This window comes from Notamacropus eugenii, chromosome 4 (genome assembly GCF_028372415.1).
Source record: "Notamacropus eugenii isolate mMacEug1 chromosome 4, mMacEug1.pri_v2, whole genome shotgun sequence".
Classification (NCBI taxonomy): domain Eukaryota; kingdom Metazoa; phylum Chordata; class Mammalia; order Diprotodontia; family Macropodidae; genus Notamacropus; species Notamacropus eugenii.
In genome coordinates this window covers 365,184,563-365,204,155 of record NC_092875.1, presented here as the reverse complement: position 1 = coordinate 365,204,155, position 19,593 = coordinate 365,184,563, and the positions used below count along the sequence as shown (strand labels likewise).

General features: G+C 34.0%; 1 protein-coding gene across 4 annotated transcripts in view; it reads left to right on the top strand.

Annotated features, from left to right (window-relative positions):
* The window catches only part of DNAH5 (dynein axonemal heavy chain 5), a 420,121-nt gene that overhangs the window by 324,254 nt on the left and 76,274 nt on the right, over positions 1-19,593 (top strand). For 3 of the 4 annotated variants that reach the window (XM_072605437.1, XM_072605436.1, XM_072605435.1), the window contains exons 59-65: positions 2,761-2,964; positions 6,542-6,721; positions 9,835-9,972; positions 11,073-11,208; positions 12,122-12,438; positions 13,262-13,417; positions 15,329-15,511. In XM_072605437.1, coding sequence (XP_072461538.1) covers positions 2,761-2,964; positions 6,542-6,721; positions 9,835-9,972; positions 11,073-11,208; positions 12,122-12,438; positions 13,262-13,417; positions 15,329-15,511 — 1,314 coding nt within the window. Of the gene's footprint in view, positions 1-2,760; positions 2,965-6,541; positions 6,722-9,834; positions 9,973-11,072; positions 11,209-12,121; positions 12,439-13,261; positions 13,418-15,328; positions 15,512-16,597; positions 16,684-19,593 lie in introns of all 4 variants that reach the window. The other variant, XR_011966270.1, reaches the window with a different exon arrangement.

Genomic DNA, 19,593 nt, shown 5'->3' with positions numbered 1-19,593 from the left:
GGCAAGAAGAACAAATTTCAAGAGAAAATACAAAAAAAGTTTTTAAAGTAGTAATCACTTTAATAATAAATACCAGGAAACAAACTTTTATTGAATAGATACAAGATAAGTAAAATTTTATTCATATATAAAAGACTCAGAGAAAATATCAACATTAATACTAAATTAGAAGAAAAAATAAAAATGAAAAGATATAAGGTAGTGTTAAAACAGCTTCAACCTGACCTAAGGATGTTGAAAAATGGAAAGCAGATAAAGGAATAAATGCTGGCTCAGACTGTAACTACATTCTACATAAATTTAACTGATATAAAGCAATCACACAAAGAGGTGGCCTAAGGAGCCTAGAAGTTGCTCAGCCTTTAAAACAACAACAAAACTTGATCTCTTTACCAAACAGATTTGGCAAACAGGTAAGTATACATATATGTATGTATACACATACATGCACATGTATATGTATACATTGATATATACATACTTATATGTATATACGCATATACATGTATATGTTATCTATGATCTATGTATTAATGTATACACACATTAACAATAAATAACATTGACACTGTACAGAACCCCATTTGCAAAATCTTAGAGGATAGGAAAGATTATGAATAATATCAGATCATTATAGAGTGAGAAACAGGGAAGAGAAAAATTTACCTGTAGAAAGATTGTTATGAGATAAGCTTTTATCACAATAAGGTTTTATCTTTAATTTCTGAAGATGAATGTAAAGTTATTGGATAAACTGTATGTATAAGACAGAGGCATAGGTAGACAATAACTCATCTGAGAAATATTTGGGTGATTTCAAATACAGTATGATCAACAGCATGATATAAAGCACAAAAACTAATTTAACCTTTGGTTGTAGTAAGAGATGTATAGTGAACAGAATTAGAGATGTGATAGTACCACATTTCACAGATTTGATAGGGCAATATTATCTTATGTTCATTTTTTGATACAACATTATAGAAGGAACTTTTTCAAACTGGGGAATATGCAGAAGAGGACAACCAGCATGATATGGGACCAGTATAAGGATTTATTAAATTAACCTGGGATGTTTAGCCTGAAGAAGAAAAACCTCATGGGGTCCTGTCAGCAGTTTTCATGTATTTGAAGGACTATCATGTGTAATGGGGAATAGACTTGTTTAGTACCTGACTGCGGAGGGCGGCAATAGGTAGAAATTTTGAAGAGGTATATTTATACTCAATATAAGGAAAAAAAACTTCCCAATACGACTTCACCAAAATTGAATGAACTACTCTGATGATTAGTGGATCTTCATCATAGATGTTGTCAAGCAAAACCTCCATGGCCATTTGCTGACTTATGTAGTTGAGGGGATGCTTATTTAAGTATTGGACTGGATGACCTCTATAGTTCTTTCTACTCTGAGGTGTTGGATGCTAAAATCCAAAGATGCAACTAGAAGATGAGGAAACAGGCAATATCAAAAAAATCTGTCAAAATTTCTAGACAGCCGTATTTATATTTTAATGTCCCAGTTCCTAATGAGTTATATGAAGAAGTAGGAATAATGCTAAATAAATCAGATGGACAGAATATTTGGACCAGACCAACTATACACAAAGAAAATCCCTACTATAAATGAAATCATTTTAGTGTGTTGTAGAATTTATTTTTAAGGACTTTGAAAGAGAAGGCAGATTCTATAATTCAGTTGAATTGTTTTCCTTTGATGTCTTCCACTAGAAGTTAGGAAATGTCCTGAATTTTGGAGTTAGCAATTATTTTCTCATCTGCAGTTCCACTCATAGTTTAAGCTTCTCTCATTCACTTTTCCACTCACAACCTTCTAAGGGATTGGAGTCCGGTCTCAGGGCACTGGGGCTGATTCCCAATGGCTCTGCTTTCCTGTATGCTTTTCTGTCACTTACTCCGTCTCTTGTTCTGGCTTCTGGCTACTTCTCAGTATAGTTGGCTAATCGCCTGGGCTGTGTGGAACTATGAATGCTAGTGGAGAATGGGATAGAGTGAGAGTGGTCCAGGCACAGAGATAGACCCTTCTGGTTACTATGATCCCCTCTCCATCTTGATCCATTATTTTGTGCCAGCTAACAGCATCCTTGTCATTTTGGCCTTGACTTCTCAACCTTTTGTCCCTTTATATCCCCTTGGTTATTAAGTATGGCACATCTACCCAAGGGAGATGGGGGTATAGATAAAATATCTACAGACAGTGGAAAATAGCTTTTCTAAGAGCATGTATGGTTGATTCTCAGCTAAAACACTTCTAATTATTCAATCTCTCAGCCCTGTGACAATATACTATTGTCATTCCACTATGACAGTTCTGTGTTGTCTAAGAGAGATGGAGACATATTCTTGACCTATATAACTAAAGACTAAAAATCATGACAGATATCTGCAGTAGCTGTACTCTTTTGTCTTTAGAATCCTTGATTGCTTGAATGCAGAAAATTCTATCTTTTTTGTTCAAATTACCTGTTTCTTTATCTGAGTTGAAACTGTCAATAAAATTTTACAGGAAGTCTATTCCACCATTTATGACCATGTGTCAGTTTGGATTAAAACACTGGAACTTTCTGAAAAGTGTGTTTCTTTGGCTAGGCCTATGGACCTAGTCCCCACAGTTGTACATCTAGCTTTTAAATAAATGATTGCTTTTCATGGTTAAAATATCAGTAGTGAAAATTTTCAGTTTATTAACCAAATTTTATGACATAATGTCTGCTTTTTAATGATCTGTTCATTTTCTAGACAATCAAGCCTTCGGATATTGCCACTGTCCGCACCCTAGGCCGACCTCCTCACCTTATCATGCGCATAATGGACTGTGTGCTGCTGCTATTTCAAAGGAAAGTCAATGCAGTGAAGATTGACCTGGAAAAAAGTTGTGTAATCCCTTCTTGGCAAGAGTCCTTAAAGTTAATGACTGCAGGAAACTTTTTACAGAATTTACAGGTAGTTGTTCAGAAATGGATGATTGAATAAGGATCTGGGGACTTTTTTCAGTTTAAGGAAATGGTCCCATTTTCTAGGAAATCATATGATGGTCTTTTTCATTAAGATTCAAGGGGATTTGAAACATTGACATATTCAGTGTTCCTGTTCTGTTTGAAAACTATTTGTACTTATTTCCTTAACCTAGTAACATTGAAATATATTGACTTTTTTCCCTTTCTCTCCATCAGGATACAACAAATCATTTTAGTTTGATCACTCACAGGAAGGGAAAATAAAAGGCAAAATGAAAAATTGGTAACTAATGAAGATAACTTCAAGTCTTTAGGTTGAATGAAAATATACTATTTTAATTTTGGTTACTTTTTAGCTTTCCTCCTCAATTATATTCTAACACTAGAAAATTAGGTTAGATATTCTGTCTTATCTTTTATTTTGTTAGCTTAAAAGAGGAATACTAATTAAAAGCCTATACAAATAGATGACTGAATTCTCATATTTCAAAAACTCTGAGAACTTTTTTTTTTCTGGAACATTTTTTTTCTGTCAGATATTCTGAAAGTAGAACAGTACTTCTCTGAAACACATTTAAGCAACATTTTTGTTATTAGAAGATGGTTCATTATGTAGAGTTTCCTTTATTTAAGTTGATTGAAAATGAGAGTGATCTAGGAAATATGAAAATGCAGATCATCCATATTTCCTACCACAGTGCCAGCCCACTCTGGCTTTTCTTTTGCCATGACTCCTTGACAAATTCTTATTCTGTTGTGGATCCTGCCACTCTTTTTTCTTATAGAAGAATCTCCTAGAGGTTCCTTTCTCCTCACCATGGCTCTAGTGCCTCCCATTAAGACTCATTAATAGCACTATCTTTGCATTGATTCTACATCTTTCTGCCTGTTTTCCAAAGGGGCTTGAAAATGAATATGTGAGGTCTATTAGATGGTAACCTATAGGAATAAAGTGGAAATAAACTTTACCTTTCCAAGTACAGCACCTCTTTCTTTTTTGAAGCAAGAAACATTATTTAGAAATATTTCTACTTTGGAAATCTCCCTCTGACCTATTTTACAATGAAAAAGAATCATTTAAATATTATTCATTGATGACATTTTTAAAATAAGAAATCAGATCTGCCCATTTTAAACCCTACTTCCTTGTCTTTCTCCCCTCTGAGAGTCTACCTTTGCCACAGGAGATTTTAGTTCTATATTTGTGAGAATATCATGATTTTTTGGTCTGTCCTTAGTCCCAATTATTTTGCTTTTCCATTTCAGATTAACTAAAATGGAATTATGTTTGAATGTGTCTGTGTTCTTTCCTTGCCTCATTGGAACATTGCTACTAAACAATATGAAATAGGTTCTCAGTAACTGAATTTGTTATTATCATGTATTTTCAACTCACTTTTAAGGGTCAGACTTATGGGAGAATTCTGTGCTTGGAGTAAGGATGACTTGAGTTCAGATTATGCCTCAGATACTTATTATCTGTGTGACCCTAAATAATTCACTTAACCTCTCTGTGCCTCTGTTTCCTTATCTGCAAAATAAAGGGATTGGATTCAGTGGCTTATAAATTTCCTTCCAGATCTAATTCTATATACGCTTTGATCTAGTGAAGTGTAGCATGAAATCTTTATTTTTTATAAGTTAATTTACTTATTTTTAGTTTTCAACATTCACTTCCATAAGTTTAAAATTTTCTCCCCCTCCTTCCCTTTCTCCCCTTAGGATAGCATGCAATCTGATATAGTCTCTACATATACATTCCTATTAAACATATTTTCATATTAGTCATGTTGTATAAAAGAATTCAAACAAATGGGAGGATCCATGAGAAAGAAAAACAAAACAAAACAAAAAAAGAAAATAGTCTGCTTCGATCTGCATTCAGACTCCATATTTCTTTTTCTGGATGTAGATAGCATTTTCCATCCCAAGTCTTTTGGAATTATTTTACATCCTTGCATTGCTGAGAAGAGCTAAGTCTATCAAACTCAGTCATCACATACCGTGGCTGTTACTGTGTACAACGTTCCCCTGGTTCTACTCACTTCATTCAGCATCAGTTCACATAAGTCCAGGATTTTCTGAAATCCAACTATTCATCATTTCTTATAGCACAGCAGTATTCCATTATAGTCATATACTACAACTTGTTCAGCCATTCCCCAGTTGATGGGCATCCCTTCAGTTTCCAGTTCTTTGCCTCCACAAAAAGAGCTACTATAAATATTTTTGTACATGTGGATTTTTCCCCATTTTTAATGATCTCTTTGGGATAGAGCCCTAGAACTAGTATTGCTGGGTCAAAGGGTATGCACATTTTTATTTGGGCATAGTTCCAAATTGCTGTGCAGAATGGTTGGATTAGTTCACAACTCTGCCAACAATGAATTTGTATTCCGGTTTTCCCACATCTTCTCCAACATTTGTCATTTTCTTGTTTCGTCATGTTTGTCAATCTGGTAGGTGTGATGCAGTACCTCAGAATTTCCTTGATTTGCATTTCTCTAATCAATAGTGATTTAGAGCATTTTTTTTATACGACCATAGATAGCTTTAATTTCTTGCTCTGAAAACTGCCTGTTCATATCTTTTGACCATATCTGGGGAAAAACTTGTATTCTTATAAATTTGACACAGTTCTCTATATATTTCAGAAATGAGGCCTTTATCAGATATACTGGTTGTAAAAATTCTTTCCTGGTTTTCTGCTTCCCTCCTAATTTTGGTTGCATTGGCTTTGTTTGTGCCAAAACTTTTCATTATCCATTTTGCATTTCATAATGTTCTCTGTCTCTTATTTGGCCATCAATTCCTCCATTCTCCTTAAATCTGACAGATAAACTATTTCTTGCTCTCCTAATTTGCTTATAATATCAGCCTTTATATCTAAATCATGTACCCATTTGGACTATATTTTGGTATACTGAAATTTTTATTTCTTTGAAATTCTGTGAACTGTTAACCTGTCACAGCTCTACTCATAGACCCATTAAAATGATTTCTCTGTTAGAATCTCCTAAGAACTGAAGTTGAGGCACATTTTTTAAAATAATTGCTTTCTCTATTTTACCCAGAATGAAAATTAAGCAGTAACTCATGGCCCGATCCAGTTCTGATAGCATAGAAACTTTAGTCTGTACCATTTCTGACCAGTGCTAACTTATTCCTACTTAGGCAGCCTGGTGGTTCTGCATTCTTGGGGTTCATCACATGGTTGCCAAACTTAGAGGAGACCGCTAATTGGCTTTGATCCCTGCAGTATTTTATAATATTTGAACCCAAGAGATTTATCTCTGGTACAGGGATTACAGACATGTGTCACCACACTCAGAAAGGCACAGTCTTAATAGTTTTTGGTTTTGGCTCCATCATCTCATCGCCATTTTTAGTTGTCATAACTAATACTTTTGAGAAATTTCCAAGAGAGTAGATCACCCAGTGTCATGATGAGAACCATTCAATAATTTTGAATTGAATCAAATGATAAATGTTAGCATAATAACTTCCAGAAGAAGAAATATTCTATATTTGTTTCAAGTTTGTTTCATCTTTTTATTCCCTAGCAATTCCCCAAAGATATGATCAATGAAGAAGTAGTGGAGTTACTGGTTCCTTACTTTGAAATGTCAGACTACAATATTGAAACTGCAAAAAGGGTGTGTGGCAATGTGGCTGGTCTCTGCTCATGGACTAAAGCCATGGTCTCTTTTTTTTCTACAAATAAGGAAGTGTTGCCCTTGAAGGTAAGTCTCCTTTGTAGAATTATGAAAAACATTCATGAGAAAACATCTCAGACTTAATTCCCTCTAATTATAATAGGCATATAAGTTAGGAGTTGATCACATGCTTGCACGTAATTCTGTAGGGAAAACCTGGGGCACAAAGGGAGAAGACACACAGTTTAGTTTACTTCTTAGCCTACTGTTGTCATTTAGAGACTTGTAAGCCTTTAAACAATTGCACTGTAGGTTACTGATTGCTTTTTAAAACCATCATGTCTGTAGAAGCCATTTCTAAACTAAACTATATACTATAGTATCCATAAAGTATTTTGCAAAAGATCATTGTCTTAGGCTGTTTTAAGATCAGTGTTAGTTTACGCTATAAGACAGCCTAATTAGAGAACTCCAAGACACCAGTCTGCTTCAAGACAGATGATCACTGTGATTTTGAAAGCAGACCATACCCTATGTGGTCCAGAAAACTGGGCATGAATACTAAGGCAAGAGCTCCACTCTACCTTAAATAGAAAAGAGGGTTATAGGGAAAAAAATCAGTCATAATAAGAAGGACCCTGAAAAATGTTATACCTGATAGGTAGCATCATTTCTTTTATAGAGATAATAACAGCAACAGTGATAATAAGAAACCTAGTCTTTAGCACTTTAAAGTTTTCCCTGAATGCTTTGCCTTTTTGTCTTTACTCATAGAATTCCAAACTCCCAAGGCTTAGCTATGGCCTTGTATCTTTCATGATATATCTGTATCATTCCAGTTGCTAGTGCCTCCCCCTCACAAATAAATTTTTACTTATTTTGAGTATATCCTATTACTTCTCTCTATACATGTATCTGTCCAATAGAATGAAAATTTCTCCAAGTCAAAGGCCCTTTCGCTTTTGTCTTTGAATCCCCAGCATCTAAGTAAAGACTTGTCTTTGAATCCCCTCCACAGGGGCTTGACAAACAGTAAGTCCTTAAGAGATGCTTGATGGTAGATTGCTTGGTTACCTCTTCCATGTGTCTCTGTAATTGGGAATATTAAATAAGCTTTATCCTCTTTTAAAGAGATGTCTGGCACCAGGAAATAGAAGAGGAGGGTATATTTTTGGCAAAAGTATCTTCCTTCATACCTCAAAATTGTACAATGTAAATCACCACTTATTATTTCAACATATAAGGCAAATCATCCTCCAACTTTGAAAAAAAATCCTCAATCTAAGTTTCCAAATAACATAGTCAAAACAAGTTATCATAGAAAAATGTACATAATATGTATGTTTGTGTGTTTACAAACATACATATATTCTAGGAGAAAAGTTCAATGTGCCTCTTTTACTTTCTAATTAATTACAGAAAATGAATTGTCTTTGTATCACCCACCATGGGAATGCAATTTCTACCTAGGTATACATTTAAATACAAATTCAATGCAACAGAAAATATGGATAAGAATTTATTATCAATGGATTTGACCTGTCTTTATAAACACTAAGAATGTCTACGAAGAGAAACCATTAAGGACAATGTTGTATGTAGTACAACTATATCCTCTGAACAATAAAGCTATCCTTCCTTCATTTAGATGAGGCTGGCTTAGAACTCTCAGGAATTAATATTTTCCTGGGTAAACTATGAGAAAATATTCACAATACAAGTTGATTCTTCACTCTACAAATAGTTTTATTTTGTATTAGTGTTTTGCCACAGTAAGGAACCTGGCATAAATAGCCTAACTTCACATACTTATCTAAGGCACTGGAGCAGTTAGGAGCTTAAGAGTGACAGGATCCAAAATGTTCCACCAGTCAGTTTTTTGTGTTGTTGTTTTTTAAAATGTGTGTGCATGCACATATATGAATCATGCATATATGCGTACATGCATATAAATCTATACATGCACATGTGAATGTTTTCTGTGTATATATACATACATACACACATGCAATTTTTGCCTTTGTTTAGTTCAAACTTGTCATCTGGCTACGATTTCATCCTTAAAGTTTCTGTCTTCAAATTCAAGACCTGAAGATTCAATGTAGTTTTTTTTCCTTTTCTCTACCATATGGAAAGAGAATAGAGCTCTGAGGAAGTGCTAAGGACCTTCCAGCCTTTAAAGTGACTACTTTCAAGAATGAAGAAAGAAAGCCACGTGAACTGATAAAGGATTTAAAAATAAAAATTGTGTTTGAAAATAGTTCCAAACTTATGGAATAATTTTTACACTGAATCTCTTGGCTAACAAGAGTAGGTTCCTTGATTTTTAAAATTATGCTCTGTTTAATTAACCATATTCTTTCTAATTGCTCAGTCCATTCAAAAAGCATTTAAGTACTTGTTCTGTGCCTAGTACTGTGCTAGATTTTGGAAACACACAATGACAGACAGCTCCTGTCCTCAGGAAGCTTTTGCTGGATACAGATAACAAAGAAACAAGAGTAAATACAAAGTAATTTTGTGCTTGTGGTCAAGGGAGCCCTAAGAAATTGGGAAGATAGCATCTGTAAAGGCTACCATGTAGGAAATAACAACTGAGCTGAGCAGTGAACAGAGCTAGGGATTCTGGGAGTCTAAGATGAAGTAGGAAAACAGTCTCAGGTCATAGCCTACGCACGAGAATGGATTCAAGAGATAATCATATAAACAGAATAACAAGCAAGGAAGTCCATTTAGCTACAATGTTTAAGATCTGTCTAGATAGACAGAAGGTTGATTCTGGACAGATGCCTAGAGCTGTCACTCTGGGAGACTTGTAGGACTTTGTGTATCCTGGATGATACTGTATATCACCCTGCATCATAATAGTAACCTGAAAACAAAGCAAAGCAAAGCAAAACAGAAGAAAACAACTAGTTGCCTATGAAGACCGTTCTTGTTATGTCAGCCTCATCAGATGGTTCTACATTAATTCTCCCTGAAACAGTTTCCACTTGAAGTATTCTATCAAATGTTTCTCATAGATAGAAGTATTTCATTATTGGATATGTCTTAGAATTGAACCCACATCTAAATCAACACCAAATGATTTCATGTACCATAGAAGAGTTATATATCTATGTATGGCATTCACGTTGCAATCAAATTTTCTAGTATTCAAGCATTCCTGTCAACCAGTTCATGCTGTGTCTGCTCCCCAGGCTAATTTGGTGGTACAGGAGAAACGCTATGACACCGCTATGCAAGATCTACAGAAAGCTCAGGCCGAGCTAGATGACAAACAAGCCGAACTGGATGTTGTACAGGAAGAGTATGAAAAGGCCATGACAGAAAAGCAGGTAATTACCCCAAGGTGGAGGGAGCTTGTCAGATAGTTACAGGGTCATATTAAACAGTTTGTGCCTTTTTTGCTTTCTCTAAAGATGAGGCCGAAGGCATGATTCACTTAGATGAATACATAGATAAGAAATTCCATTCTGAGTTAACCCAGGCTGAATTTTCAGTGTATTTAATATAAATGTAACTCTAATAAATATACGGATTAGTTCTGGGTATAGAGAAAACAAAGCCCAACTTTATAAATAGTTTTGTTCATTTTTTAATTGTAAGAATTAAGAAATGGAGGGGATGAACTTTCCCTTTAGGAAGTTTTGGGCAGATGCTAGGGTACGCAAAATTGCTCTACTAATGAAGTAGTAATTCCTAGTTTAAATTTACCAGCTAATACATAGAAGCAGAGAGGTAGGAGAGAGACTATCTTGTGAAAGGAATAGCAAATAGGACAATTTGGTTAGAACGTTGAGAAGATAAAAATGGGTAATAATGAATAACGACAACCATCTTTAGCATGCAAATAACCAGCTTCTAAAAAATTTCAAACTAGAAAATCATTCAGAAACATTAACATTTCCATATACAAATGACAGAAAAATTATGTATGAAACTATGAATCTATCATATATAGCTTGATACATATATATGTGCATATGTATGTATGTACACATGTATATGTTTATGTACATAGTATTAAAATTGCCCTGCTGATCTATATCTCCTATTGAACTCCAATAGTGCTCTGTCACTCTATCATATGAAATCCTTTTTTGCTTTTGAAGCCCTTCCTAACTTGCCTCCTTCATACTTTTCCAGTCTTCTTACACCACTTTCATCATGTATCCTGTGATCCAGTGACACTGGCCTTGTCCCTCACCCAAGATGCTTCATCTCTCAACTCTGGTCATTTTCATACACTAACTTCCATTCCTGGAATTTTTTTCTTATTTGTCTCTATCTCCTGGTTCCCTGACTTCTTTCATGTGAGTGTAATATATGTGTGTGTGTATATATACATATATACACATATATGTATATATTGTGTATATATAAACATATGATGTTTTGAAAATTATACTTTTCTCTTGATTTTCATCTTTTGTAGACACTGCTTGAAGATGCAGAACGTTGCAGACATAAAATGCAGACAGCATCCACATTGATAAGTGGACTGGCAGGTGAAAAAGAAAGATGGACACAGCAGAGTAAAGAGTTCGCTGCACAAACCAAAAGACTTGTTGGTCAGTATAATTTTTTAAATAACTTTTTATGTTAGATTTGTAAATTAATAACTTTTTAAGGTAATACTAAGATTTCTCCTATTCTTCAAGGAGAAACTAAATGGCTACTTGTTCAACATCTTCTAGACGGAATACTTTAGGTGATCCTTGAATTAGACAGCCTTTCAGGTCCCTTATACACGATTAATTCTATGGTTCTATCTCGATATATAGTGAAATGTGAAGCAATACTGATTTTGAAGTGGGAAACTCTGGGTTAGAATCCCAATTTTACTCCCTTGGGCAAATTACTTTTCCTTTCTGGGCCTCAGTTTTCTCTCCTATAAATTAGGGAAACTGAAGTAGGTCTCTAAAGTTCCTTCAAACTCTAAAATTATGTGATTTTATAGATACGAAGCATCACAGTGATTGTTAATCTGGGCATTTAACCTTACCAAAGATTCAGGGTTGGATCTTCCACTTCTTTTTCTGTAATCTTATAATTTTAGTGTGATGAATGCTAGTTTCACATTTCTTCTGGTATGTTGGAGCAAACTTTTCCCAATGATTAGCAGGTTATATAAGGAGTGTAATAGACATAGTAATAAAAATTATTTTGAATTCTATTCTTTTCTTCTGAATTAAACTATTACCCCTTCCAACTCTAGAATAATTATATAACTTAAGGAAAAAAACACTAAAAAAGTTAGATTTAGTACTAAGGACTGTGGGATGTCATCTGATGTGCCACTCAATCCTGATTTACCATTGAGCCTAATTATTTGTCATTTATACATTATGTATTTAGTTATTCTTAATCATTTGATTTGTGAAATTTGCATGAGAATGAGTAATTCTGCTCTCTTTTGCTTAGAATTTTGTGCATGGTGATAAAGTGACAAAATGTTTTTGTTTGCTCTGTGGTCTATTTTAGGGGATGTATTGCTGGCTACAGCTTTTCTATCTTATTCTGGTCCATTTAACCAAGAATTCCGCAATCTGTTGTTAAATGATTGGCAAAGGGAAATGAAAAACCGGAAAATTCCATTTGGCAACAATCTAAACCTCAATGAGATGTTGATTGATGCCCCAACCATTAGTGACTGGAACCTCCAAGGGCTGCCAAATGATGACCTATCCATACAGAATGGAATTATTGTCACAAAAGCATCTCGTTATCCTTTGTTAATTGATCCACAGACTCAAGGCAAGATTTGGATTAAAAATAAAGAAAGCAAAAATGAACTCCAGGTAATTTGTGCATGCATGTAGTTATGCTATCAGACATTTTATTTTGCTGCCAAAAATTTATCCTGAACCACAGAACAGAATGATTTAAAAATTTTAGAGCCATTGGCTCTATCTCCATAGAAAAATGTAGCAGATGGACATCTTAAGTATTAGTGTATAAAGCTTGGAGATTAATTTATTTTTGTATTCTTCTGGCTGGTTTGTATTTGTAACATTTTAATAGAGAGTTAGCAATGTGAATTGGGAACTATGACTCTCCTTGATAATTGTAGTATGGCATATCTCATTATAGTAACTGCTTAGCATTTAAGATCAGATACACAAAGAAAGAAACAAAAATACATATGACCATTTCTGGGTTTTTTTAAGCAATTGCAGTGGGAAAAAGTAGTATCATAGGAGAGGGAACAGTAATGTCAAGTGGAAATGGGATAATGATCATGAAAACAATTGAGAAGTTTGGTTTTACTAAGTCAATATTGCATATAATATTTCAAAATGGAAGCTCTAATTCTTTAATAGTTGACAAGAATTCTCATATTGATCCAAATATAGATCAACCTTGATATAGGTTATACTCCTAAAATGAGACTATGAAGAAAAAAAAACCAAGCATACTGAAAAATTATGGTAATGATAAATTATCCTCAGATTTTAACAAAGCAGATTTTGGCAAAAAATATGTGAGCTATACTTATATCGGCTTAGTAATATAATAATCTATTAGAGGTGTATAATAGTATTTCAGAAACAGATGTGTTTATGACCTATATGGCTGTATTGTTCTAAAAAATAAAAAACTGCATTGTATTTATATTTCTAGATCACATCTCTGAATCATAAGTACTTCCGAAATCATCTGGAGGATAGCCTTTCTCTTGGGAGGCCACTACTGATTGAAGATATCGGGGAGGAGCTGGACCCAGCACTTGATAATGTGTTAGAAAGAAATTTTATTAAAACTGGTTCAACATTTAAGGTAGACTATACTTAATATTAACTATATAAATGAACATAAAAATAGATTTATATACATATAGCCACACATAAATATTTGCATATAAAGACACACATATGTAGGTATATATGTATATGTATATGTGTACATACATACATACATATATACACATACATACCCACATCTATCTATCTACTGGATAGATAGATAGATAGATAGATAGATAGATAGATAGATAGATAGATAAATAGATAGATGGATAGTGTCTGGTATTTATATCAAGAAATTTAAAAGTTATGGTATAACTGATGATATATCTCTATCAGTTATATCATAACTTTTAAACTTCTTGACATAATTTTTTTCCTTTTCCAGCATTGTGAACTGTGATTTTAAAAATAAATAACAATAATCTTAATCTCTTAAAATTTCTGCATTGTTCTGTGTCCTAGTGCTACTGATTGTGTTGACTAATAAAATAAAAATATTTCTATTATGAACAGGAAGCCTGAGGAGGTATGGAGCAAACCATTTTATCTCTCTAGGCCTCACTTTGCTCTTATTGTAAAGTTAGAGGTTAGACTATGATCTTTAACCAATTTTCTGTGACTATATGGTTTGAAGGCTTGTTGATTAGAAGTTTGTTTGGAAAAAAAAGTTTGTGGTGGTACCCTTCTCTATGTGTCCAATTAGTTTTCAGTCACTCCAAAAAAAAATTCTTGTCTTTCAAATCCACATTAATATTATATGAAATATACATGTCACAAATACAAAGTACCACTTTGCAGTATGTTTGTGTATATATGAGTGTATATATAATATAATACATATATATTATAATAATGCATGAAAAGGAAACATTAACAACGATGATTTTAATAATGATAGTTTAACATAATGGGAGTACATGTATAACACTGCACATAAAAATAAAAATGAAACAAATAGAATATAATTTATTGGGAACTATTTCTAAATGCACAGATAGCTGGTTTTCCTATTTCTCCTACACTCTTGTAAGTGTCCTAGTCAAAATTTGAACAGTTCCATTAATATTTGTATATATTATATTAAATTTCTTTTTCTATTTAAATCATAGTTCACGATGAACTTGTTGATGATAGAAGCTGTCATCATCTTGGAGTTTTATAGATTGCATCTTTTCCATATGGATCACTTCATATGAAGTATTAAGGAGGGAAGGTGTTGCCTATGGATTCAACCTTCCTAATTTGTCTGCATTGGTGTCTTCCTCAGGTCTAGGCAGAGTTGTTGGTTTTCTGTATGTAGTGTCTCTTTATTAGAAACATAACTCTTTGAGCTATTACTTGTCTTAGACAGCAGAGTTATAACTGGTGGGCAGTCTCTTCTCAAAGTTCTCAGTGAGAGCTTTATTATTTAACTTTTTTATTTCCTCTTACTCATCAGGTAATCCACCTAACAGTCATATGGGCAATAGATGGATGGTTTCTATGTATTATTTTTCTTAAGAACTCCTATTATTTACTGGTGTTATTCTATACACAGGAAAGTTGTTTAGTTATTGAATAACTTGATAAAGATTAGATCTTTGATAATTTATGGATACTTTTGGAGCTAGGACACGTGTGTACATTCAATAGTTAAACATAATAACTCTTTGTGTTTATACTATTGAGGGTAAGGTCCTATGATTTCATTTTTTTTGCTCCTAGTATGGAAACTCTTTTTGTGGATGTAGATGAGAAGCTTATCTATAACTCACTGTCTGTGGACTCTGAAAGCTATGTGACTTATGTTGGGTACCACTGGAATGCAGGTGTTCCTGATTCTGAGTCTACCACTCTTTCCATTATACCTCTCTACATCTATGATTGTTATCTTATGCATTTCTTTTAAATATTTTAAAGCTTATCTCTGTGTTACTTTTCTTTCCAATCTGGCTCTCCTAAGGTAAAAGTTGGTGACAAAGAAGTAGATGTAATGGATGGCTTCAGACTATACATCACTACAAAACTGCCTAATCCTGCCTATACACCTGAAATCAGTGCCCGAACTTCCATCATTGACTTTACTGTCACCATGAAAGGCTTGGAAGATCAGTTACTTGGAAGAGTCATTCTCACAGAGAAACAAGTAGGTGGAAAAAAATGTCTCCTCAGCATATTCCTCTCCCAGAATCTAGCAGTTATTCTTGCAGATTAATTTACAGTAAGCTTAATTTTTTTGAATTTCATCTCACTATTATTACCTTTGTAGTTTCTAAAGTAATTTTCTTTACTAAAGATTTTCAATGTTTCTATATATCTTACATATACATATATGTATATAAATGAAACAAGACTATTTTAAAAAATATATCATCATGATTACTATAATCATTAGTATTTTTTCTTTCCAAAGATTTTGCTCTGTTGTAAGTTTTCTCTAGTTTACTTTCATAGGCATAAAACCTTTTATAGTTATGACTAGGTTCCCCTTACATTTTTCTTATGAAAATGTTTTGCTGAATGTTAACTGAATTATCAAAATTTCTCTTTTCATTCAGATGGCAAATGGTCCCATATTTTCAACTTCACTGCTGGATATTTTTACCTCAATGTCCTATCAACAATTCCAAATTGACATGCTATGTAAACAGTAAAACTGAACTAATTTTCATTCCTCCCTCTCCCCAAGCCCATTCCATACCCAAACTTCTCCATGTTGATAGTATCCACGACCCTCCTAATCCTCAACTCCTAAAATTTGGGGTCATATTCAACTCTTTTCTGCTCCTCACTTTCCCCATCAAATTACTTAGCAAATACTGTTTATTCTGTTTTGGTTACAAATTGGACATCCATTCCCTTTGACCTACGGAAAATGTTATCTAATTCAGGCCCTTGTCAATTCTTGGACCACCATAGTAATTTCTTAATTACTCTCCTTGCCTCTCTCTCTTTTCCATTTCATGCTTTTCATAGATTAAAAAAATCTCTCTCAGGCAAAAAAAAATCATGTTATCCCTCTCCTCATAAACCTCCAGTTGCTCTTCATTGCCATTAGTTTTGTTTTGAAAGCCCTTAATAATTTGGTTCCAGTCTATCTTTCTAGCTGCTGTTTGTCTTTCTTTCTTGAAGAGGACCATCATATCAGGGAGATGATGACATGACTTGTAATTGAATTTTATTTGAGTGAGGGAGGGCTGAGCAAAGTCACCAGCCTCACTTTCTCCTCCAGAGCCATCTGGGTGCAGTGGTCAGATATTGATCAGGAGGACTGGAGATGACTGAAGATGCAGTGTGAGAACTTGGCCTTTTTAAGAAGTGAGTCAAGGGATCTCCCCTTTAATTAAAAAAAATTAATATGGGAGTGGTAGACCCTCAGGGTTTTTTGGCCAAAAGAGAAACAGTTACTATTTACATTTACTCTGAGCCAGGAGGGTCCCTCAAATAACTGTTTAGTGGTGCTTGGACAGGGACCTATTGTTGTCCAATGAAATCCAAAGTGAGTTGGATTTAAGACAGGGTCTTTGAGAAAGAAATCCAGAAAGTAAACCCCAAGTTAACCAGATATATTTTTGTCATCAAAATTACCTTCCTTTGTGCAGAACACACTTAGGTAAAGGGAGGGAAGAGAGAAGAGAAGGGAAAGGGAGGGGAGGAGAGGGAAAAGAGGAGATGTGAGACAGATAACCACTCAGCCCAATTTCATATACTTTTCAAATGTAATTTCTTTTTCTTCTTTCCTGATTCCTTAAATTCCTTAAAATATTTCATATGAATTTTTTATTCATTATATTCCATTATTAGATTATTAAGAAGCTTCTTAAAGAAATAGACTATGGGCTTTGCATTTTTATCTTAAATATCTAGTATTCTTCCTTGTTGAACATATGGGCCGAAAAAAGAAACTAACAAATGTTTATTGAATAGACTAGATATTTCCAGGGCCCTTGCGTGTCTGTTAGGTGTGATATGTGGAAAGTTTCTGATTATGAGCTAATGGAAATGCTTGATACTGGAAATGAGCCATGCCGTAAATTTTATAATAAATTCTGTGTGCCAAAAGCACATATCTTTCCATTTTTATTATAATGGAGCACAACTTATGCACTGTAACCTACCTCCTCCCAACTTATTTACTTCCAGTTATTCCAGGCATGGCAAAATCCCTGTTCAATCACTATCTTAGACACTACCCTATATAGGGCAAATTTTATCTCAGTTGCCATTGTTAGCTGGTTTTGCTAATTATCTATCTATCTGTCTGTCTGTCTATCTTTCTATCTATATGTTGGATGTTGTTGTTATTTTTGAGTTGTTTTAGTTGTGTCTGATTCTTCATGACACTATTTGCACTTTTCCTGACAAAAATTCTGGAGTGATTTTCCATTTTCTTCTCCAACTCATTTTTATAGTTGAGGAACTGAGGCAAACAGGGTTAAGTGACTTGTCCAGTTTCTCAATCTATGTAATAGCCTAAGAAGAAACTATAGTACAAGTGTTGTAGCAAGCACCCTGACACATCTAGGATGATCTGCTAGCACAGGTTCTTAGATCTGCTTTTCTAAAAGGAAAGCAACTTTTGAGGGGCTAGCAATCTTCTTTAATCACATATACCAATAGATAATATACAAGCAGAGAAATAAAGACCAACAGACAGCGATTCTAATTGTCTAACCATAAGCAATATATACATCACAGATCAACAGACAGATCCAATTGTCTGACCATTACATGCATGAGACAGAATCACCAACATGTGGGTTTTCAAGGGGCAGGGGAGCTCCTTGATGGCTACCCACAGTCTCATCTGGCACAGGAACCTTCTTCCAAAGAGTAATCCCCCAAGCAAAACCTTACCTCAGAGTATCTATCTATCTGTCTGTCTATCTATCTATCTATCTATCTATCTATCTATCTATCTATCTATCTATCTATCTATCTATCCATCTATACACTTTTCAGACCTGGAGGGCATCAAGACCCTCGTGACCCAGTGCCTCATTAGAAATCAACAAAATGTGTGGATTTTTCCACAAAGCAAGCCTCCCCTAATCAATCCTCCCTTAATGGGCTCTAGCTGAGGCCTATAAATGGGCAGGAAAGATCTTTAACTCTCATTAAGATTACAACAAGTCATCATTATTCTAAAATATTCAAGTACATGCTTTCCTGATAGTGAAAACTTATCAAATGAAGATCCCATCCCAAAAAAGATCTTTTCCTAAGGAGGACAGTTATATCATTATAAGATTGATTTTATCTATGTATACTTGCAGTGTTCACCAAAGTCGCCATTAGCTGACAGAATGTTCAAAAGACTGGCAAATTCTCCGAACTCTCACTCTACTTGAATCATACGCCTTCCTATTCTTATTTAGTCTGTATGTTTTTATCCTTTTCTTGAATACATAAAATTTATTTCTAATTCTTAATATATCCACTCTCAAAGATAAAGTTTTACTCATGGGAAAGGTTTTAGAATCATAAGGAAAATAATATATTACAAGAATGTTATTACCATTAGTTTTGTCAATCTTTGCTATGTTTTAGTGTATAGAAAATATAATAGAGGATTAAAAAAAAACACAACACTTCATTTCATTCCTTTCCACTTTGAGAAAGTAAGAGTCATTCAACATGGTAGACCAAGGACTATGGTTTGGCAAGATAGATGGCCACTTAGTGAACAACATCCATGGAAACACATGAAAGATATTTTAAAATAGTATTTTTTGGTAAATCCTTAGATTTTATGCTTTTAAAAATCTTGGTCAGCATCCTAACAATTTCAACTTTTTAAAAAATGAAATAATCCTTTATGTCCTTTCTTTGACCCAAGGATTTCACCCCTCAGTACTTTCTGGAGTCTTCACTGATTACTGAATCCTAATCAGAATCACCAAACCTGATGATTCTTAATTTGTTAGCCTATTTGGACTCCAATGTTGAGAGATAAAGCATTTCCAAAAACTACTTATTTTATCGCTTTCCTCAACCATGGTCACTGTAACTGAATGGTTAAGTCTGGTGATGATTTCCTATTTCTCTTTGATAGAGAGAGGATACCTTGTTTTCATATGATCTAGACTACAAATATATTTTTCCAGGGGTTATTTAGTAATACTAATAAAAGATAACATTTATATAGTCATGACTATATGACAGACACTATTTTAAGAGCTTTATAATTATTATCTTATTTAATTGTTACAACAACCCCAGGAGGTA